This window comes from Cladophialophora yegresii, assembly GCF_000585515.1.
Source record: "Cladophialophora yegresii CBS 114405 chromosome Unknown aczIN-supercont1.5, whole genome shotgun sequence".
NCBI lineage: Eukaryota > Fungi > Ascomycota > Eurotiomycetes > Chaetothyriales > Herpotrichiellaceae > Cladophialophora > Cladophialophora yegresii.
This window is the reverse complement of record NW_006913049.1, coordinates 2385310-2403717: the sequence shown is the minus strand read 5'-3', so window position 1 is coordinate 2403717 and position 18408 is coordinate 2385310. Positions and strand designations below refer to the sequence as shown.

At 54.5% G+C, this 18408-nt stretch overlaps 6 protein-coding genes across 6 annotated transcripts; 2 read left to right on the top strand and 4 right to left on the bottom strand.

The window, feature by feature from the left end:
* Window positions 1-178: 178 nt before the first annotated feature.
* On the bottom strand, window positions 179-3847 carry A1O7_07595 (tRNA(Met) cytidine acetyltransferase; the record flags this gene model as incomplete). The annotated part of the gene is made up of 2 exons (XM_007761592.1): window positions 179-518; window positions 774-3847. 2 exons carry the CDS (start codon window positions 3845-3847, stop codon window positions 179-181), a joined length of 3414 nt encoding a protein of 1137 aa, XP_007759782.1.
* A 1531-nt stretch (window positions 3848-5378) lies between these two features.
* On the top strand, window positions 5379-7340 carry A1O7_07594 (uncharacterized protein; the record flags this gene model as incomplete). Its single annotated transcript, XM_007761591.1, has 1 exon — window positions 5379-7340. The coding sequence occupies one exon, from the start codon at window positions 5379-5381 to the stop codon at window positions 7338-7340; it is 1962 nt and encodes a 653-aa protein (XP_007759781.1).
* Window positions 7341-8331: 991 nt separating this feature from the next.
* On the bottom strand, window positions 8332-10344 carry A1O7_07593 (uncharacterized protein; the record flags this gene model as incomplete). Its single annotated transcript, XM_007761590.1, has 1 exon — window positions 8332-10344. The coding sequence occupies one exon, from the start codon at window positions 10342-10344 to the stop codon at window positions 8332-8334; it is 2013 nt and encodes a 670-aa protein (XP_007759780.1).
* Window positions 10345-12216: 1872 nt separating this feature from the next.
* On the bottom strand, window positions 12217-13172 carry A1O7_07592 (ribosomal RNA small subunit methyltransferase NEP1; the record flags this gene model as incomplete). The annotated part of the gene is made up of 3 exons (XM_007761589.1): window positions 12217-12693; window positions 12752-13011; window positions 13127-13172. 3 exons carry the CDS (start codon window positions 13170-13172, stop codon window positions 12217-12219), a joined length of 783 nt encoding a protein of 260 aa, XP_007759779.1.
* A 1457-nt stretch (window positions 13173-14629) lies between these two features.
* Window positions 14630-15434, bottom strand: A1O7_07591 (uncharacterized protein; the record flags this gene model as incomplete). Its single annotated transcript, XM_007761588.1, has 2 exons — window positions 14630-14973; window positions 15050-15434. The coding sequence occupies 2 exons, from the start codon at window positions 15432-15434 to the stop codon at window positions 14630-14632; spliced, it is 729 nt and encodes a 242-aa protein (XP_007759778.1).
* Window positions 15435-17220: 1786 nt separating this feature from the next.
* On the top strand, window positions 17221-17837 carry A1O7_07590 (uncharacterized protein; the record flags this gene model as incomplete). The annotated part of the gene is made up of 3 exons (XM_007761587.1): window positions 17221-17469; window positions 17527-17607; window positions 17664-17837. 3 exons carry the CDS (start codon window positions 17221-17223, stop codon window positions 17835-17837), a joined length of 504 nt encoding a protein of 167 aa, XP_007759777.1.
* Window positions 17838-18408: the final 571 nt, after the last annotated feature.

Genomic DNA, 18408 nt, shown 5'->3' with positions numbered 1-18408 from the left:
CTCGGCATATTCCAGCACCGGGTGGCATACATAGACATAGTCAGCGTTGGAACGAGGTTCGCCCATCTCTGCCTTGAACTTCGAGCGTGCTCTGTGTTCTGAGCTCTTTCAGTTGTCCATAAGCACAGGATGAAAACGCCCACTCAGGCAAACGGCGTTCGTTCCTATTCCTGGGTAATCACACCTTCGCCATGGTCTTCGCCATAGTCTTCGCCTTTCTCCTCCCCTCCTCGTCTCTCCCGGCCTTCCTCTTCCTGTCCCCATCTGCCCCCCGCGCTTTCTTATCCCTTCGCTTCTCTCCTCTCGAGGCACCGCCATCGTCATCGGAAGCGCGACCATTCAAGTTCGCGTCGCCGTCTTGTTCGTCGTCATTGAGTCTCCGCTTCTTGACTTTGTCTCGAGAGCTCTTCACGCTGACGACGGTGCTGGCCCCTGCCCCTGTACCTGCCTCGCGGACTTGGCGCTCGGCTTGGTCCCATGCCAAGTCGTCGTCGGCTGCGGTGCGGGAGATTTCGTACCTATACGGTGAAGGGGATTCTTGTTAGTTAACTCGATCTGATCTAATCTGATCAGCACGGAGGTGAGAGGTCGGAGCGGAAAGCGGAAAGCGGAGAGCGAGATGTAGAGCTGGATGGGAAGAGGCACTGCGCGGAGGGGATTGAGGTTGACTAGCATGGTAGGTAGCTAGGTAGGCGGCCATGCAGCCAGCTCACCAGATGGTAGATGGGGAAGGGTTGATAGTCGCAGTGGCAGGAGCGAAAGCCAGTGCTTACCTATCAAGCGGCAACGCGTCGATCAAGGCGCGCTGCTTCTCCTTGATTGCCGGGTCGGTTTCCTCGTGTTCATCTTCCTCCTCGTGGCTGCCGTCTTGCTCGGCGGGATCTGGTGCTGTGGCCTTGATAGTCACCCTTTTGGTATTCGTGCTTTGCAGGTGTGGATCCGGCACTGCCATTGGCACTTGCGCTCCATCGTCGTCGGCATTCCCACGTAGACTCATCTCGACGTCCCCGCCCACCACAGCCCTTAGCGCGGTGCTTATCTTCCTCATGACCTTGACGAACATGGCCAACAGCTGGTTACTCGGCAGGTTGAGTTCCTGCTGCACATCACTCACGTCTTTCCTCTGCAGACCGATGGCCAGCAAGATACTCTGCTGGACACCGCTCAGGGCCACGTTACAGGGCGGTGCTTTCAGGCGGCCTGTGAAATACAGCTGCGCCAGTGCGGGCAGGAGGTCCAACACGACGTGGTAATCGAGCAGGTTGTTTGCGTAGGATTCCAGCCTCGCAAGGTCGAACGGCGAGAATAAGTTGTCAAGATCACGTTTCGAGAGCGGTTGCACGGGATCTGCAGTCGTAGAGGCCCCGTCTGTGGATTTCGTCGCACGGGTCGCACTTTCGGAAATACTCAGCGCTTGCACGCTCGCGAACGTGCGGAACTGGTAGCTCAGCAGGGTCAGGAACCGGCGGTGGAAATCCAGCGCATAGGCACTCAGCCAGGAATTGTCTGTCGCGGTGGAGCTTGAGAGCGGGCGAAGCATCACGCATGAGTGCTCGCCAGTCAATTCGTTGGGCGTTTGTCGAAGGTAGACAGGCGCAAAGGCGTGGCGTTTCCAGAATTTGTGTAAAGGCTGGGTTAGGCCGTATGACACGCCAATGTAGTCCAGTTGGTCGGGCTTGCGCTCTGAGAGTTTGCTGAACAGAGGCGGCATACTGTGGATGTCTCGCACTTTGATATCATCTGCCAGCAGAGTTGTAGACTCGAGCTCCGTGTCTGTGACCCGGGTCATACTGTGCTCTGTGTCTTCGATGGTGGTTTCGTCAATTTCGGACAGCGAGGTGAATTTTCCTTCGTAGAAATGAGTCAGGAGTTCAAGCGCGCGCGACCCGTAGCCCATGTTGAGGTACTCTGGGTTTGTGGCAATCCTGACAACTCGACTGCCGGAAAGCCCGGCGAATTCGCTATCCTGGAATTGTTGGCTCACCAACCAGGGGATCAAGTCCCCACCGGCTCTTTGCCCGCGAGATAAACTGTTCAGGACGGACTTTTTGCTTATGCGCCCTTCGAGAGCGACTTGAATGACGCACAGCGGCTCGGGGAGCTTATTCGCGTCCTCGGGGATGGGCGGGATTAGGACGAAGAGTTGATGCGCAGGCGCATCCGACATGAGTTGCAGGTCGTTGGGCGAATTCTTGTAGTGCGATGCGACGTACAGGGCCATCATCTGTTGCAGGAACTTCTCCGACACCGGGTGGAAGGAGAACAAAGTGTCGCGATTTACCTGTACAAGTTCGCACGTTGACGGGTGAGGCGTGCCTTGAGTATTCACTTTCGATTTGGGCAGCGTGGCGTCTAGGCAGAGTAGTCTGTTCAGCCACTTTTCGACGCTATCACCGGCAGCGTATCGAATTGGTTCTGCGAGGGTGATCTCACGGAGAGAGCGGCCACCCGAGTAAACCTTTTGGCCGTCTTTGGCCGCTTTGCGTGTGTTTTTGTCAGCGACTTCGACGTCGTCTCCGTTGACACTGGGAGCGCCTCTTGACTGTTCGCGAAGCTGCTGGATGAGCTTGAGGGAGAGTGATCGACCCGTGCCCTCATAACCATTGATCGTGGAAGCCATAAAGACGAGGTATGGTCCCATTAGCTTTCGAACCAGCGGTAGAGGGATAGCGGCTGCTTCATCGATGACTACCAACTCTGCCTGGCCAAGAACATGGGCGTCTTGAGGTTGAATGTACTGGATAGTCTGCCGATGTTGTCTGTGGACATTGATTCGCACAATGGCTTTGTTGTACTCTGGGTTGGTCGACTGCAGGATGGTGTAGTCGACGTGGTCCATATACTCGAGGGTATCGAATCCTTTCACGACGAATTCGAATAGTGTCTTGAGATTCTCAGGACTGGGAGAAGTGATGAAGATGTTGCTATAGCCATGAGCTATTGCGGCAGCCACAGCAACACCAAGAGCAGCAGATTTTCCACGCCCCCGAGCGGCTGTCAGAGTGACTGTGCTCCGTAGAGTTTTCTCTGAGATGGCATCAACGAAAGTGAGAAGAGCCTTTGCCTGGTCCACGGTTCTTGAGAGTGCAACAAGGGGCCCGACAGGCTTGCTTTCAGCTAAGCTGTCTTTGATCTCCTTCAACTCCTTCTGCTCCGGCCGAACACGGTCCACCTCAGTAGCCGGCGGTGGCAAAGGTTGTATGTTCTTCCCTCCTGATATAGGCAGGACATTCATCTCGTCATCCACAACCAGGCACGACTCACAGACACCGAGCGACAGGATGAACCTCTCGTTGAACCTCGCCACGACATCGTCATGCGCCTCTGTGCGATACCTTGAGTGGACATCCATGGACATTGTATAGAGCTGTTTCAGGCTCTTCATGCCTTTGAGCAGAAGCAACACCAGTCCGCCGCCCTCGACCGTTTCCACAGTGCGCGCCAGCAAATTGGGCGTGATAGCCTCGAAGTCTTGTAGAATGCACATGCCATACGTGTTCCCGAGAATCTTATCCGTCTCCTTGTAGTAGACGTATCGGATGTTGTGCAGGGTCACGAACAGTTCGAAGGGATCTTCCGTATTGGCGTCTCGGATGCCTCGCTTGACCTCCTTCCTGATCTTGGTCTCTCGCTTCTTCCGGTGGGATGTAAAGCCTAGAAGGTCTTTCTTGTAAGCCCATAGCACCGACTTGTTCTGCTTGACGTCGACCGAGGCCATGATATAGTGCAGGTGGACAATAACGTCTTTGGCGCGATCGCCCACCACCACAATGAAACTGCGCTTCCTCTCCTGGATGCCATTGCGGATGAGCGCCGGGATGCGCGAGTCAATGGCTTTGCGAGGCATGTTGGACGTTTGCCCGGCCACCCTCCGCCTTAGACTGGGGTTGGCAGTAAGAAGTACGCTGCTGCTAGAACGAGCAGTTCTTCGACGGCGAGCCATGAACATTTTTCTCCAAAAATTGGCCGTTGTCGCTCGCCGCACTTACTCCTTCGGGAAACCTGGGGAAACAGCCACGTGACATCCTGGCCGAACTAAGCTTAACTCACAATTTCCTCAGCCTTGTCTCGCTGATTAGGTCCCTGCTTCTGCGCAGACAACTGATGCAGCAGTCAACGGTCGCGGACTGAAGGGATCTCGGACCCTTCCTGGCCTGTTCCTGGCCTCATGCGAATGATCCAAAGCGCACACACTACGCGATGCCGCTGGATAGAAGGAAATTGCTGATGCGTGCTCCTCTACATATCCCGTCAAACCTGCACCCTTATTATGGCGTATCTCGATATTCTATGCTTCAGGTAAGAGTGCGCACCTTGCTCCTACCGTGCGCTTCATTGATTATATTAGTTTGTCGGTGCTGTCTGTAACATCTCTGGCGCACTACCTCCCAGGATCAACGGCATTCGACCGTCCAATTCATACCATCGTCCTCGCCCTTACGGCATGCGCCTTCGCCTTACCGAGCATAAGTCGCGCACTACCTCGACTGTTTCAGCTTCCAGAGGCTTGGAAAAACAAAGGCCAGTACACAGCGGTACCTCTAGAAGAATTGGGCGAGGCGAATGGAAGACTCGCTGAGCACCCAAATACGCCTCCCCAGCACAATGGGAAGGTCCGCGTCACTGTCCTTGCCCTGGCCGTTTGCACGCTTTCAGCACGCATTGAGCTCTACCGACGCATCTCCCTCGCCACGGAATGCACCATAAGCAGCGTTGAGGTGTTCCTACCATTCCTCCTTGCAGTCTGGGATGCTTTCAGGTCGCAACGCTCGCTGGACCTGCAACAAGAAGAGAGGCCGGACAGCTCAATATACGAGTCGCTACCGTCCGCCCTAAGGACGTACATCCTAAGACCGCGGACTCGACATATGGTCTCCCTCTTCATGGTGTCGTATGGATGTTACCTCACTCGGGGATTATGGACTTCCTCCAATTCGACATATATCTGCCCTGTGGCCCTCGGCTTGCCGAGGACCGTTCCACTGATGCAGATCGGTTCGCTCGTGCTGGACTTCTGCCTTACTATCATTGCTTATGAAACTGCCCCTAGACCGGATGGTAGGGGACTCTCTGGACGGAGATGTGTCGTTCTCTGGAGCTCTGCCATGATTTCCACTTCAGTCGTGTGGTGCATCGTGGCGACCGTTCTGTATTTTTTCAAACCCGAAATCAGGCTTTGGCTGTTGTTTCTGCACCCAGCATTGGAGTTCGGGACCATTTTGGCTATGGCTGATCATATTTTCACTTTCTGTGTTTTGTGCATATCGCTTCTACATTGTGTAAGTAGATGCACGTCGACTCTGCGCTCAGGCTGATATCAGTAGATCACGACGTACGGCGCCTTGGATATGTCGATTTACCTTACCGCCCTGACGACTATGATACCCGCATCCGAGTTTATATGGTCCCACAAGAATCCTTACCCTTCAACACCGATCTCGACCACGACTTCTGCTTTTCTACTCATATTCTTCGGTAGATGGACATATCGGCGAGTCCAGCAGGCCCTAGGTGAAAAGGACCCAATGCGAACCTCCCGTCAAATCTTCCTCTTTATTACCTTGTGCATATTGCTTTTCCCAGCCTGGCGGAAGAAAGATTATGTTCACTTCCACCCTATCGACATGCTGCTGTACGACGCCAAGCTCCATCACGACAGATACCTCGAGACTGTTGGCGACACTGTTTCCCTGGGCGAAACCGTCGCTCGGTACCGGCAGAGATATAACCGCAATCCTCCGCCTGACTTCGACGTCTGGTTTGAGTATGCGAAGAACAGATCAGCGCTGATTGTTGACGAGTTCGACCAGATCTATGACGATCTATTACCGTTTCAAGCCATTCCACCCGCCGACCTGAGAAGGCGGACCTGGGAAATGGTGTCGAATCCCTGGAACGAAATCTCCGGGATCACGATCCGCAGCGGAGAAGCAAAGGTGCAGGAAAATGTACTGCCCACGCATCGATGGATGCTCGAGGGCGTGGCCGTCCTCATCAACAGTTTCGCGCAATACCTGCCCGACATGGATCTAGCGTTCAATCTCAACGACGAGTCGAGAGTCGCTGTTCCGTACGAGCAGATACAACATCTCCGCCGACAGTCCCTCTCACAGGACATGAGCGGCAGTGCAAGCTGGTCTGCCGACCGCGCAGCTGGCTGGCTCCCAATCCCCGAGCATGAATACAGGGAAAGCGTCTTCCGTGAAAACTCGTGGCGCAACAGCTTCCGCATGTTCGGCTCAGCGGGCTGTCCTCCCTCCTCGCTAGCAAGGAACTCTCCGCAAATATCATCCCACTCACACCTCTGCGGCGCTTGCGTGGCGCCTCATTCTTTGGGCCAGTTTCTCGCCAATTGGACCGACGCCGCAGACATCTGCCACCAACCCGACATGGCGCATCTGCACGGCTTCTACCTCTCCCCCGCAGCGTTCAAGGCCTCACATCAGCTTATGCCCGTCTTCTCGCAGTCCAAACCCCACGGCTACAACGATATTCTGTACCCTTCCGCCTGGAACTACATGGACAAAGTGGTCTACAAGCCCGTTCCTCCAAGCGGCACACCCGGCGCCGAGGACGCCAACCCGGGCTTCCCAGACCCGCCCTTCTCGGCCAAAAAGAACGTGTTGTTCTGGCGCGGCGCGACTTCCGAGGGCGTCTCCTCCGAAAGCACCGCATGGCGCGGCATGACGCGCCAACGCCTCGTGCACATGTCCAATAACCTGACCACGCACCCGCACGACAAGGTGACCATCCTCCTCCCCAACCCGGCCGACCACACCAAGTACAAGTACCAAACCCTCCCGGGCCCGGCAGTCAAACAACTAGGCTTAGCCACGGATATCGCGATCGTGGACTTCATCGCCCGCTGCGGCGGCCACGACTGCGACGACCAAAAGGCCGAGTTCGCCTTACTCCCGCCCTCGGACTTCCAGGCCCACTGGGGGTTCAAGTACCTGTTTGACCTGGACGGGGCGGGCTTCTCGGGCCGCTTCCTCCCCTTCCTCCAGTCGCACAGCCTGCCGTTCAAGACGGCGCTGTTCCGCGAGTGGTACGACTCGCGCCTCACCGCGTGGCTGCACTTTGTGCCGCAGGACGGGCGGCTTCATGGTATGTGGTCGACGCTCGCGTACTTTGCCGGCGTCGACGGCACGATGTGGGGGCAGAAGATCTGGTGGAAGGGCCACGACGCCGAAGGGGAGATGATTGCCGAGGCGGGCCGCGAGTGGGCGGGCAAAGTGCTCCGCAAGGAGGACATGGAGTGTTATTTCTTTCGCCTGTTGCTGGAGTGGGGCCGCTTGACGGACGACCGGAGGGACGAATTAGGGTTTGTGGTGCCGTGAACTTACCATGCTGTGTACGAGGTACATACTGTATAGGGTGATAGTGGAGATGAAGCATATCAGCTTCAAACAAGTTCAACCTGTTTTGTCTACGGTATTAGAGTCCAAGTGTGTTAACCTAACCTGGTACTATGTACGACTACGGAGCACAGACAATATGTGTTGTGAGAGTTGGCTAGTGTATGGCGTCCCACGCATGCCCTAGTACTGTACCTACGCTGCCAAGTCACGACTACATCTGTACATGCCGCACACACGACATGCCCTCAGGTATACAGTACGTACCGTTGGGTCGAATAACTTATCCGTGGCAACCCATTTGAGACCCGCCCGTGCCGACGAGTGTTCGTCCCCTGTGCCCCCTTTCAAGCATGGGAATCCGCCTCAAACACGCGCAACGCGTGCTCATGGCCCAGAAAGCTCCCGGGGGCTCTTTTGCCCCATCTTCGACTGATTCTTCGCCTGAACATGAAGCTCCTGGCGGTCTCGCGCACTTGGCCTCTCGTATCGTGTCACGCATGTCGTAGACGGCTGTTATGTGAGCGAGAGCGCGGCAACGCAGCCATCAGATCTACAGCACCACAAAGTTCACAGTAGGTAAGGCCCTATACATACAGTAGGCGCGACGCCCGAAGCCTTCAGGAGAAGGGACCATACTGTCCTCCGTATGTACTCGAGTCGAGATGAGTGGCGATCTAAGACATCTCCGCCCGCTACATCTCATGCGTTGACCGGACTGAGGCATTTGTGCTGATATTTCAATGCAGTACTCTCTTTAGCACGGATTCTGAATAGTATCCTGCCCAGTCGACTATATATGCATGTATGACCTCTTTGCCCGTACTTCAAAGCAGTATTCTTTGTCCCCCAGTCATTATGCATGCCTAGTACACTCCCGAATGCTGGTTTCCCACTCCAGCTGGATGCCATGTCTGTATGTATATATGCGTCTATCTCCTGGACACGACGGCTTCACCTCAATGCGATGCTATCACCTCCTACTAGTACTTGCCTTGCTCCGCCGACTCCGTCTAGACTCGACACTAATCTGACTAACACTATCCTCCGGCCCGACCTCCCGATCCGTGACATCCAAATCCTTCAACTCCTTCTGCTTGCTGACTACACTCGCCGTGTCGGCCTTTTCGACCTGTTCACTCCGCAATCTCCCAATGACTGTCCTCGGGGCGTCGCCGACTCTTCCGTTGGGTCCGAAATTCGACCGCGCAGAGACGAAGGATCTACCCGCGTCGGAGCCCGTCCAGGTTGCAGCCCGTGACGGTGGGAGCGGGTACTCGGCCGGATCGCATGCGCGGGGATGATGTTTCGAGCCCGCGCGACTGGGTGCTTTGGAGCCGGCTTTGGAACCCCCACCACCGTTTGACACTGGGTATCTGGCGATACTGGTACTGCTCTTCCCTGCAACGTGGAGCACGGTCTCCACCTCTTCGACTTCCCCCTTGACTGCCTCAAAATCGTCGCGGCGAGAGCGGCGGGATCGTGTGCTGTGACGGGATTGGGATCTTGATCGAGGCGGCGCGTCGCCACCTGCCGCGAGAGAGCGGCTCGCTTGAGAGAGACTTCGGCCCAGGCGGATAAGGCTGCTTGTTCGGGACCCTGATGAATCTTCCTTACCGCTGCCGTCCCCTTTTGCGCCGGAGACTCTAGACATCTTCTCCGTCAACACGCTGGGCGCGCGATAGCTCGTCGGCGGTGGAGCGCTGCTCTTTTTCGAGTGGCGGGTGGATGCTTTCGAGGAGGCGGCATGCGACGCGGCTTCGATGTCGCGGGGACCGGGGCCGAAGCCGGAGTCCATGCTCATTCGCCGGGTCACTGACGTGGGCCGGATTGTACTTGCGTAGTCGGACTTAGGGGACGCGTGGCTGTGGTAAGTGATTGCCGTGGGTGCAGGAGGACCAGGCTCGTTATCCTGCATGGTGATTAGTTTCTGATCGTCGTTGTTGCGAGACGAGTATGTGAATGCTGAGGGAGCGGGTTCAATGGCCCGCTGGAAGCCTCCTCCAACGTAACCTGCCTGGTAGTCGGAGGGCGCGGAGGAGTAGACGGGACGCAGAATAGCAGGAGGCTCAGTCACGCTTCGACCGGCCACAGACGGGCGGCGGGGTTGGAATTGATGTGCGTCACGATCATCGTCCGAGGCATTGTCCTTTGAGCGGTTGCTGAAAGCATAGTGCAAAGCCGCACCAGCGGCGACACCGAGAAGAGTTCCGACGATGGCTTCGCCTGCTCCGATTCCACCACCTGTTGCCGTGTTGCTGGGTACTGATGGCGGCGTCGACGAAACGTTGCCTTTGAAGCTGGTGACAAGGTCGCGTGCAACGTTGGCGGCACTGCGGGCTTCGTTGATCAACGTATTGAGAACATCGCCTGAAGGTTTTGGCTGTGTCTGTTCGGGTGTTTTCGTCGATGCAGCCGACATTTGAGATGGCGCTTGGCTCTTTGCTTGAGAGACGACACTTTGTGGTGGTGCAACTGTAGTGGGTGCTTTGCTTCTCGCTTGGGAGACTACGCTTTTGGCCGGCCCTACGGTTGAAGGTGCTTTGACACTTCCGGTCCGATGTGACACGACACTCCTGGCATCGACATTCTCCTTGTTTGCTTCACCGGTCAGTCCCGGCCTATGGACGGCTTCAATCGAGTTGCCGTCAAAGTCGATCACGGCGGCTGAATAGTACCCCGTACTATCCCGCTGACACGGCTCGCCATGGATTTTCCCACCAGCTTTTAGGGCAGCGACGAAGAATTCTTGCACATTAGCTCGGGAGGCGGCGGGAAAAGCCACGTGAGCGGCACCAGCTGGCACACCCGGGATCTCCTGTGTAATCCAGAAATCTGCGGGCGTATTAGGTGGATATTCCGGACCGAAACCAATTGTCTGTTCCTGCCGACCCCGGAAGACGTAACCCAGGGGTTGCAGTGTGGAGAGAAAGAAGGAAGTGGACGTTGGGAGGTGGCTGACGGTGAGGGTGATCGAGGAAGGCATCGGGTGGTTGATGTGCTAGGGTCGCACTGCGGCGGGATGGTGGAATCGAGGCTGAGTGTTGCACAATTTGGAACAAGTTGGGAGTGCTGTTAATGATAAATATGCGGCTGCTATCGAAGAGCAATGCCCTGTGTTTCCGAAGGTCCAGACGGGTATATGTGACCTGAAGTGTCTCCAATGTACTTTCCACTTCGGAGCCTGTTTGTCTTGAGACGCGACGGTCTGGAGCCTTGGCGAGACTGTGGACTCGGAGTCTGGAGGTGATGGTATGCCACGCCTGTGTCACCGTGCTCGGATCTTATCTGGAAATGAAGGCGATGAGGCGGAAGACGAGGGACCAGCTGCGATGAGGCCTAAAATTCTTGTTTAAGGGACGGGAATATGCAGGTGAGTTTGTAATGGTAGTGATATAAGAAACAAGCCGGAATGGGCTTACAGCAACGAACCAGAGGTTCCAGGTTCGCCTAATATCGGCCGCTAAATCCAGGATGACGGGTATGGATCCGGACCTTTATTCGCTACAAGTCGCGTGATGGTCAGTCGTCTACCGGAAACAGTTCATGAAAGACGAATGGGTAAATGAGCGGAGGTCGAGGGAGTGACTCCGTGATCTGATACTCGAGCTGGGTACCTGCGCCACGATCACTGACAACGACGAGGGAGCAGCAGGCGTAGGTGGACGCCTGACCGCACCAGATGCAGAGGGTGTATGGGGACCAAACTGAAAGGTAAGGCGCCACGGGGGTCGAAGGAGATGCATGCCGCATCTGGGTGAGGCGAGGAGATCGTCCACATATTGCCGGTGGCCACGAATGGAAACGACGATGCAATGAAACAGACCGGTGCAGAATATGCCACGTCGAAGACCCGCATGGAGTCGAGGGGCGCTCGCAGGAATTGTCGGGGCGCAGCGGTGCCCACGAGACCGACGTGGTTCGCAATTCTGAGTTTTGTTCGTCGTTGATTGGCGTCGGGGATTTGCGCGCGGAAGAAAGAGCGGAGCGGCGGCAGTGGCGACGAGCCCTCGTTGGCCCGATGACGGCCCGTCGCGCATCAGTCGGGCGCCAATGCATGAGGTTTTCCTGCTTCAGGTACACTCACCTGGCATTCACTTACGATTCGCCTGGCATGGTGTCATGGCGGAATTGCTTCTACACAGTACGGATCCACGGACATCGGCGGCTTGGTGCACTGCGAGATGAACGAGGCTCAAGTGTAGATCTCATGCCTTGTACTCGTACTATGTACCAACAGCAGGCTGACAGCATCTCATGCAATGCGGCCGACTTGTGCATGAGCAGGTTGCGTGCCACGTTGTCTCTACAACAAGGCTGAATGGGCTCTGTAAGCGCACAGACGCGATCCTGAACTCGAACACGAAATAGTGCTTAGTGGCATGCATTGTACATGTCAAAGCCCCCGAATCGTGGCCGACGCATTTCCTTCTCTGACTTGTCTAATTAATGATCCGTTTTATTTTTGCTGGCGACAGAGATGAGTTGCCAGGACAGTCACCACTGTCTCAAAACCCAAGCTCATCATGTATTATGTTTTTGACCTCCTGTGGGAGGGATTGACAACATGTAGGGCAGGTTGACGTGCACCTACGGGGTATCACGACGAATCTTTCAAATGAAATTTCGCCTTGAGGTTTGTTGAACCATGTTATGTCTTGTTGTGAAAACAAACGCCAGATCCAACACTCCCCAATGCTAACACTGACCGTAGGGGCAATCCATTGCAGACCGAGGCAAGATGTTATGATCGAGCCCAATCTGCAAGAACTGCCCGTTTGCTGGAAAGGAGGACAAAACCTAGTGAAGTTAGAGACTCGGGGTAGCTGGCATTACCTGTGCGGCCCGGGAGACGTGCTTAGATTATGCCCCACGAGTCTTCGCAAGCGTGACAGAACTTGCTACAGGCGATACTTGCTGAGAGACTGTAGTTGCTAATACTGATGGCTTCGTCCTTGAAGGCGTCTGCAAAATCGTCTTTGCCTTTGGCCATGGCACCGACGAAGACGCAGATGCTCTCCGTCGCTCCGAGGGTGTCGACATAATCTCGGACGCGGACAACTTCTGCGTCGAAACTCAGGGTGACCTTCCGGCAATTCGGCGGCAGGTGGTCCGTGATAGGGTTCTTGATGACTTTGAGAAGCTTCTCTTGCGAGTTGACTGATCGGATGGACAGTTTGTGGAGGAGTTGGACCATCAGACCAGCAAATCGCTTGAATGTTCTAGGAATGCGGACGGTTGGGCTGACTTCAATCAAGACGCCTTTTGCAGTGTGGATGTAGATCTGGAGCTTGCCGGCCTTGTTGATGGGAGAGTCCAGGAGTGTAAGCAGGCACTGGACGTTGAAGTCAGCTCGCCACGAAAGAGTGCTCGCATGTGGGATGTATAGCCACCTGATGCGTGATATCCGGCCGAGCATCACTGATGTCTCGCCCCATCTTTCGCATGACACCGATATGTTCATCGCTATTTAGCAGCGAATACTTTTCTTCCTTGGCCCCAGACTTCCCGCTGTGGGCGGCTCGGTATGTCTCGAGGGACGCATTAGAGAGTACCACGATCAACCGCTTCGTATCCTTGTCTGTCGACGCAATAGGGACATGTTGCTCAGCGATGAGTCGGGGAAGCTCGGGCGGAGGGAGAGACTGTGTCCCTGCAGAAAGAGGTAAGTCGAGAATCATAAGAGAACGAGAAGTCTTTGAACTTGGGAGGAACTCGCGAATTGTCTCTGCAGAATGGTCTGCTGAACTCGACGGTGTTGGACATACTCGACCGCTTTCTCTTAGTGCCGGCTTCGTTAGATCTGGTAGCCATGGTCTCTATGCTGTAGGTGATGTGGTGGGATCGAGGCCGGATCCGGGAAGCGAGCTGGAACAAGGAGTCAGACAGATACAGAGAAGACGGCAGTCTGTAAATAGGTATCAAATATTGGGGGACAACAGCGTGTATCAACTTAATCTAGATTCCGGGGAGTTTTTTCATGCGTCGACCAAAATTTAGTCCCCGCGCGCCGAGAAGTTTCGCCCTGTTGGTGTCGCTTTGTTCCCGTCACCGCCCCGTTTTGATTCGCATGATGACTCATCCACCGCTCGGCTTCGGCGGTGTGCGTCCACACGTCTGACGGTCTCTTTCCTCACCGATCCTTACACTTCCCTCGTGTCCTCGGCGTCGGTGCTCGATCAATCTCTCGTCGAAAGCTCACATGGATTAGGCGATTGTTGCCAGGGACAGTCTATAGATAGGCGATAAATCCGTTGCGAGCTACAGTATCACTCTCACCACCATCTCCCAGACCTTGTACCAGAACGCCAGACAATCCTCCCGCCATTGGAACCTCTGGATGACCATCTTCAAGGAGCTCCATTCCCTCGTCTCAGGATATCTGCTCATCATCTTGATCACTAGTCGGAATCGAGGATCGTCTTCTGAGTCGGAACGAGCTCGTAAAAACGTTGCTGTCAGCGAACCAGCCAGCTTGATGCATACCCAGATCAGCAAGTCCGCTGTAACTGCATCGGACTGCCGATTGACCCTATCCAGCAATCTGGAGCAACATGAGACCCACCCCATGACGGCTGAGCGGTAGAACGGTGAGTATCGCTCCGCGTGAGTCGTGTCGAGGAGTGTTTGCTGAAGGCCGATCAACAGAATGTAGTCTGCCAGTGTGAGTCCACCGTGGTTGGGTAAGAGCCAATTTCTCAGGAGATTCCATCCCCGCTCCCGGAATTCCACGTTCAATGCGTTCTCGACACTGTAAGGCGAGTTCTTGCATAGGTCCACGTCCTGCCAATTGTCGTAAATGTCCTTTGCATGGAAGATGACTGGTGCGGACAATCTTCTTTGCTGGACTAAACGCACGATTCCCTCTCCAAACCCCACAGATCCAACGGTACTATACTCCGCAACAAGCCCCTCGAAAATATTGCGAGTAACTACTTGTTGATTGCTAGATGATTCATCGTGGGGCACTGTGGTGAGACCGTCATTTGTGACTGACTCGCTGAGGAAGTACCATAGCGCCAAAACCCTTGATAGATGAGCTGAATATTAGCAATACTTGACACTGGAGTAGCGACTTGCCCTCTGATAGCTGGCCCGAGCAACTTGCACTGGTCAAAATACGCCAATCCTCCCTGCAGATCCACCAACCGATGCAAGCCGTTGATATGCGCCTCGAACGCAGTCATATTGCCTACCAGATACTGTCCGAGACCGGTTGTTGTCAGTCAGGCTCAGGCTGATCCACTGTCGAGGCTGGTAAGGCCATCAGGCTACCCACGTACCTCTAGCTCCAGGAGTGCAAGAATCGCCCAGAGAACGGCAGTCTCGCGGTAGCCATCACCTTCCCTCAATGTCTGCTGAAGACTGCTCAAGACGTTGCCATAGTGGTACGCCGTCTCCTTGTCGACCTGACCCTGCTCCCAGTGATGAATCCGCAGATTGGATAGCGATAGGGCTATCAGAGCCTCAAACATGACAGGATGTTCCAGGCTATACTGAAAATACTGGTGTACAGGGGAAGTTTCTGTCGTGCGTTCCGGGCGCCTTTGATACCTCCTAATGGCGCCATCTGCTGTGCGCCTGAGGAGATGCGTCGGCCCGTATGCATTCAAGACTGGAGAAGACAAAAGGTTTCAGTTTTGTGTGTCTCATTCAACATGGTGGCTAGACCCCGATCGAGAAAGACTTACAGAAGTCCACCGCCTCTGGGAGCCAGTCCTGTCGTCGGATAGGATACGATGCAAATGGGTCTGACCTCAACCCGTGCTTGTCTCGATCGACCCAATCTTGGATTGGAGCTCCTTTTGCCCGCAGCTGTCTCCGGGACGGTGGCTTGGAGTTACCTGGCTTCGTGCCAGGGCCGCTGGCTTCCCTTCTTGCCAGAGGTCTCGATCGATTCCGGAAATTGACTCCGATGTACTGGGCTACTTTCTTCCGGGTTTCCGCATCCTGGCGCTGAGCCGGATGCGTGATATTGATAAATGTAGCATTGGCTTCGAGTGTTGATGGGTTCCCTGACTTCGAGCTCCCACTGGGTGCCGCATCGCCGTGTCGGCACATGTAAAAGCGGACCATATTGATAGGCGCGACACTATACTGACATCGTCCTCGTGGGCAAGTGCTTTTGCCTGCACAAGGTCCAAGGGTCGTGGGACTGTGAACGACTGTATAAGTATTTGACTTGCACCTCTTAGCCCCCAGCTCCAATTCGCGATAACCCCGTTGAAACTCTCCTGGCGCAGAGAGGAGGACATGACTAATGACAAATGACGCAGTTACTGCGTTGCCAAGTATCCGACGCCCTGGCAAGTGAGGAGTACCTAAGAATTGAAGGGTTGTGATAAGAAGAAACACTGGATAAACATCGAGGGCTAGAGGGAAGGAGCACTCGGGTCGTCGCTGTAACCTTATTGCGGCGACAACGGGCCTTGCGATCTGATGACAAAGGCACTTGCATTGGTCCGAGCCTTCTTCATGCGATAGGGAGCGTAGTTGCCTTACACCGAAGGCAGTACCGAGGCTCCGAACTCACCAATCCTATTCTCAAAATTTCGTAATGGAAGATGTCGTATGCATCCTCGGATGCAGCAAGTTCCTGTTGATCGTAAGTCGCATTGACGTCCACTGGGTTTGCATTTGGTCTTAGTTCTGGAATGAATTCTGGGAGGCACTCGTCCACCGCCTGGCCAACATACAGGCGATGCTTCGACCTCCGCTTGACATTTTCACATGTCCCGCAACTCCACCATGACAAATAGCATCTTCACCAGCCAGGTTCAAGAAATCCAAATCGAAGTACAGCCATAGGGATCCAACTGACCAAGTGGTCCACTGCTGCTGTAGTCTTCTACTAGACTCTCGTCTAAATCGATGTTCGTGATCTACCCAGTTCTGTGATTATGGAAGCTGCCCATGAAAGCCTCTAAAAATCACACAATGCTTGTGGATCTGTGGACATACTTGTACGATAACTGTGATGAGTATATCCTACGTGCCGGTTATCTTCTATCAAGCTCACGGTAGTGTCACGGCCAGACATCGCTGAAGTGAGAGCTTGCGCATCGATTGAGCTTCTTGGATGACACGTGAACAGAATTGTCACGAACACCCGGACTAACAAGAAAGCTACCTAGGTACCTGAATGTTGCAGCCCGAGTCTTGTACACGTGTACCTGTATGCGGTTTAGTTGCCTGACGGAAGCTACTATGATGGCAACATGAAGCCCAGTGCGTGATATTGATCGATGAGTAAGTGAGATCAAAATGAAAGATCCGGAAGGGGTCGTCACGACCACGTGTGTTCCGTGCAAGCAAGGTACCTTACTAGAGCGTCAAAGTCCTTCTGTTACCCTGCCTGGACTTTTTTTCGGTGTCGATGTCGTCAAGCCTCAGAGCATCTGCATCATAAAGTGACTACGCAGCCTTGAGCTTATGAGCAGAGCTCTGTCACCACTGTACGGATTCAGTCTCAGTGACTCGCGTTGTGTGGGCCATGCTGCTTACGCCCGGAGCCGCCTGAGTCAGTCCGCGCTAGCAGTACTAGTGACACGGCCACAAATTCTTTTGTCTGGCGCAGCGAACAGATGCGTCGCGCATCCAAGCATCAACATCACCAGCATAGAAACCAGTTGATCTTGTGTCTCAATATCAAGAACGTCGATTGCGCTGCGTCCTTCCACCGACAGACGCTTATGTGAACTGTGTCTGCACGCAGCAAGAGAGACTCACAGCGACTGGTGCGCTCCGTGAAATAAGAGGATGAATTGAGGTCGCGCAACTCGAAGGCAGCTGAACTGCTCTCATCTCTAACATCTGCGATCTTTCGTCGGGGTTAACAGGTTACCGAGAGCACGCCGCCGCCATGTTCTTCTTGCGATACCTCGAGCGCGAGATGAAAATCCACCCTTCGTTCTTCGCGTCCAATATCACGGGAATCCTCAAGAATCAACTGTATGCCGAGTTAGAGGGGAGCTGCAATGGAGAATACTACATTGTCTGCATCATGGATATCTACAACATCTCTCCTGGAAAGGTTGTGCCAGGCCTAGGCGAGGCGATCTACACCATCCTTTACCGTGCAATCTTGTGGAAGCCATTCAAAGGAGAGACGGTAGGACTCGTGACACATGGTTGGCGAAAGCGTTGTATTGACGACACTCGTGTTTAGATCGACTGCGCGGTCAATTCCGTCAAGCCACAAGGAGCCTTCTGCGAAGCTGGACCTCTGTCGGTGTTTGTCTCCAAACTGGTAGGTCGTGACATGATATGCTCTAAGTATCCAGCTTGTATTGACACGGTGAAAAGCATATTCCACCTGATATGCGATACAACCCAGATGCCACTCCTCCGCAGTATTCCAATGACTCCGGCGACGTGATCGAGAAGGGCTCCGCTATTCGGGTCAAGCTGATCGGTTTGCGGAGCGATGTCAACCACATCTACGCGATCGGAAAGATGTCGTCGCAGTGGTTTGGGTAAGTGGAGGCTGTCCATGCGGAGCAAGAAATATTGACAAGGGGTTAGCCCGGTCTGAAGTGGCTTGCTATCCAGGACGTCCATCGTCCGTTTGGCAAAAATCACGTCTTTTCACAAATTGTGGTCGACGAAATGAAAAGTATCCCACCACGCCTAGAACTCATTGTGGAAGCTGTTGGGTTCTGGCCGTGTGCTTCCCGCCGAAGGATAGTGGCCTTGGTCATGATACAGGGATCTACCTATTCTCGAATGCTTCACAAAGAGGAGATGTCAGGAATTGGGATAACATGGCCATGAAAGCTCCAGATGCACTGTACTGGGCACTCGTACCGACTACCTCGTAGAATTACGAGGACCGATCTTGGTTGACCCCAAACATGGCCCCGTCAGAAGGGAGGATGAAACGGCACTAATGCGGGGATGCCGTCGGGCCTGAGGTTGGGCTGTTTTGGACGCGATGGGCGACGGCGGGGCAACGCGTCTTCCCATTGAAGCACCTCGTGCATCCTGCGCCGCTGAGGAGGAACATGCACCGTTCAGGGACACCGTAAACACCACTGCTTCAGTTAAACCC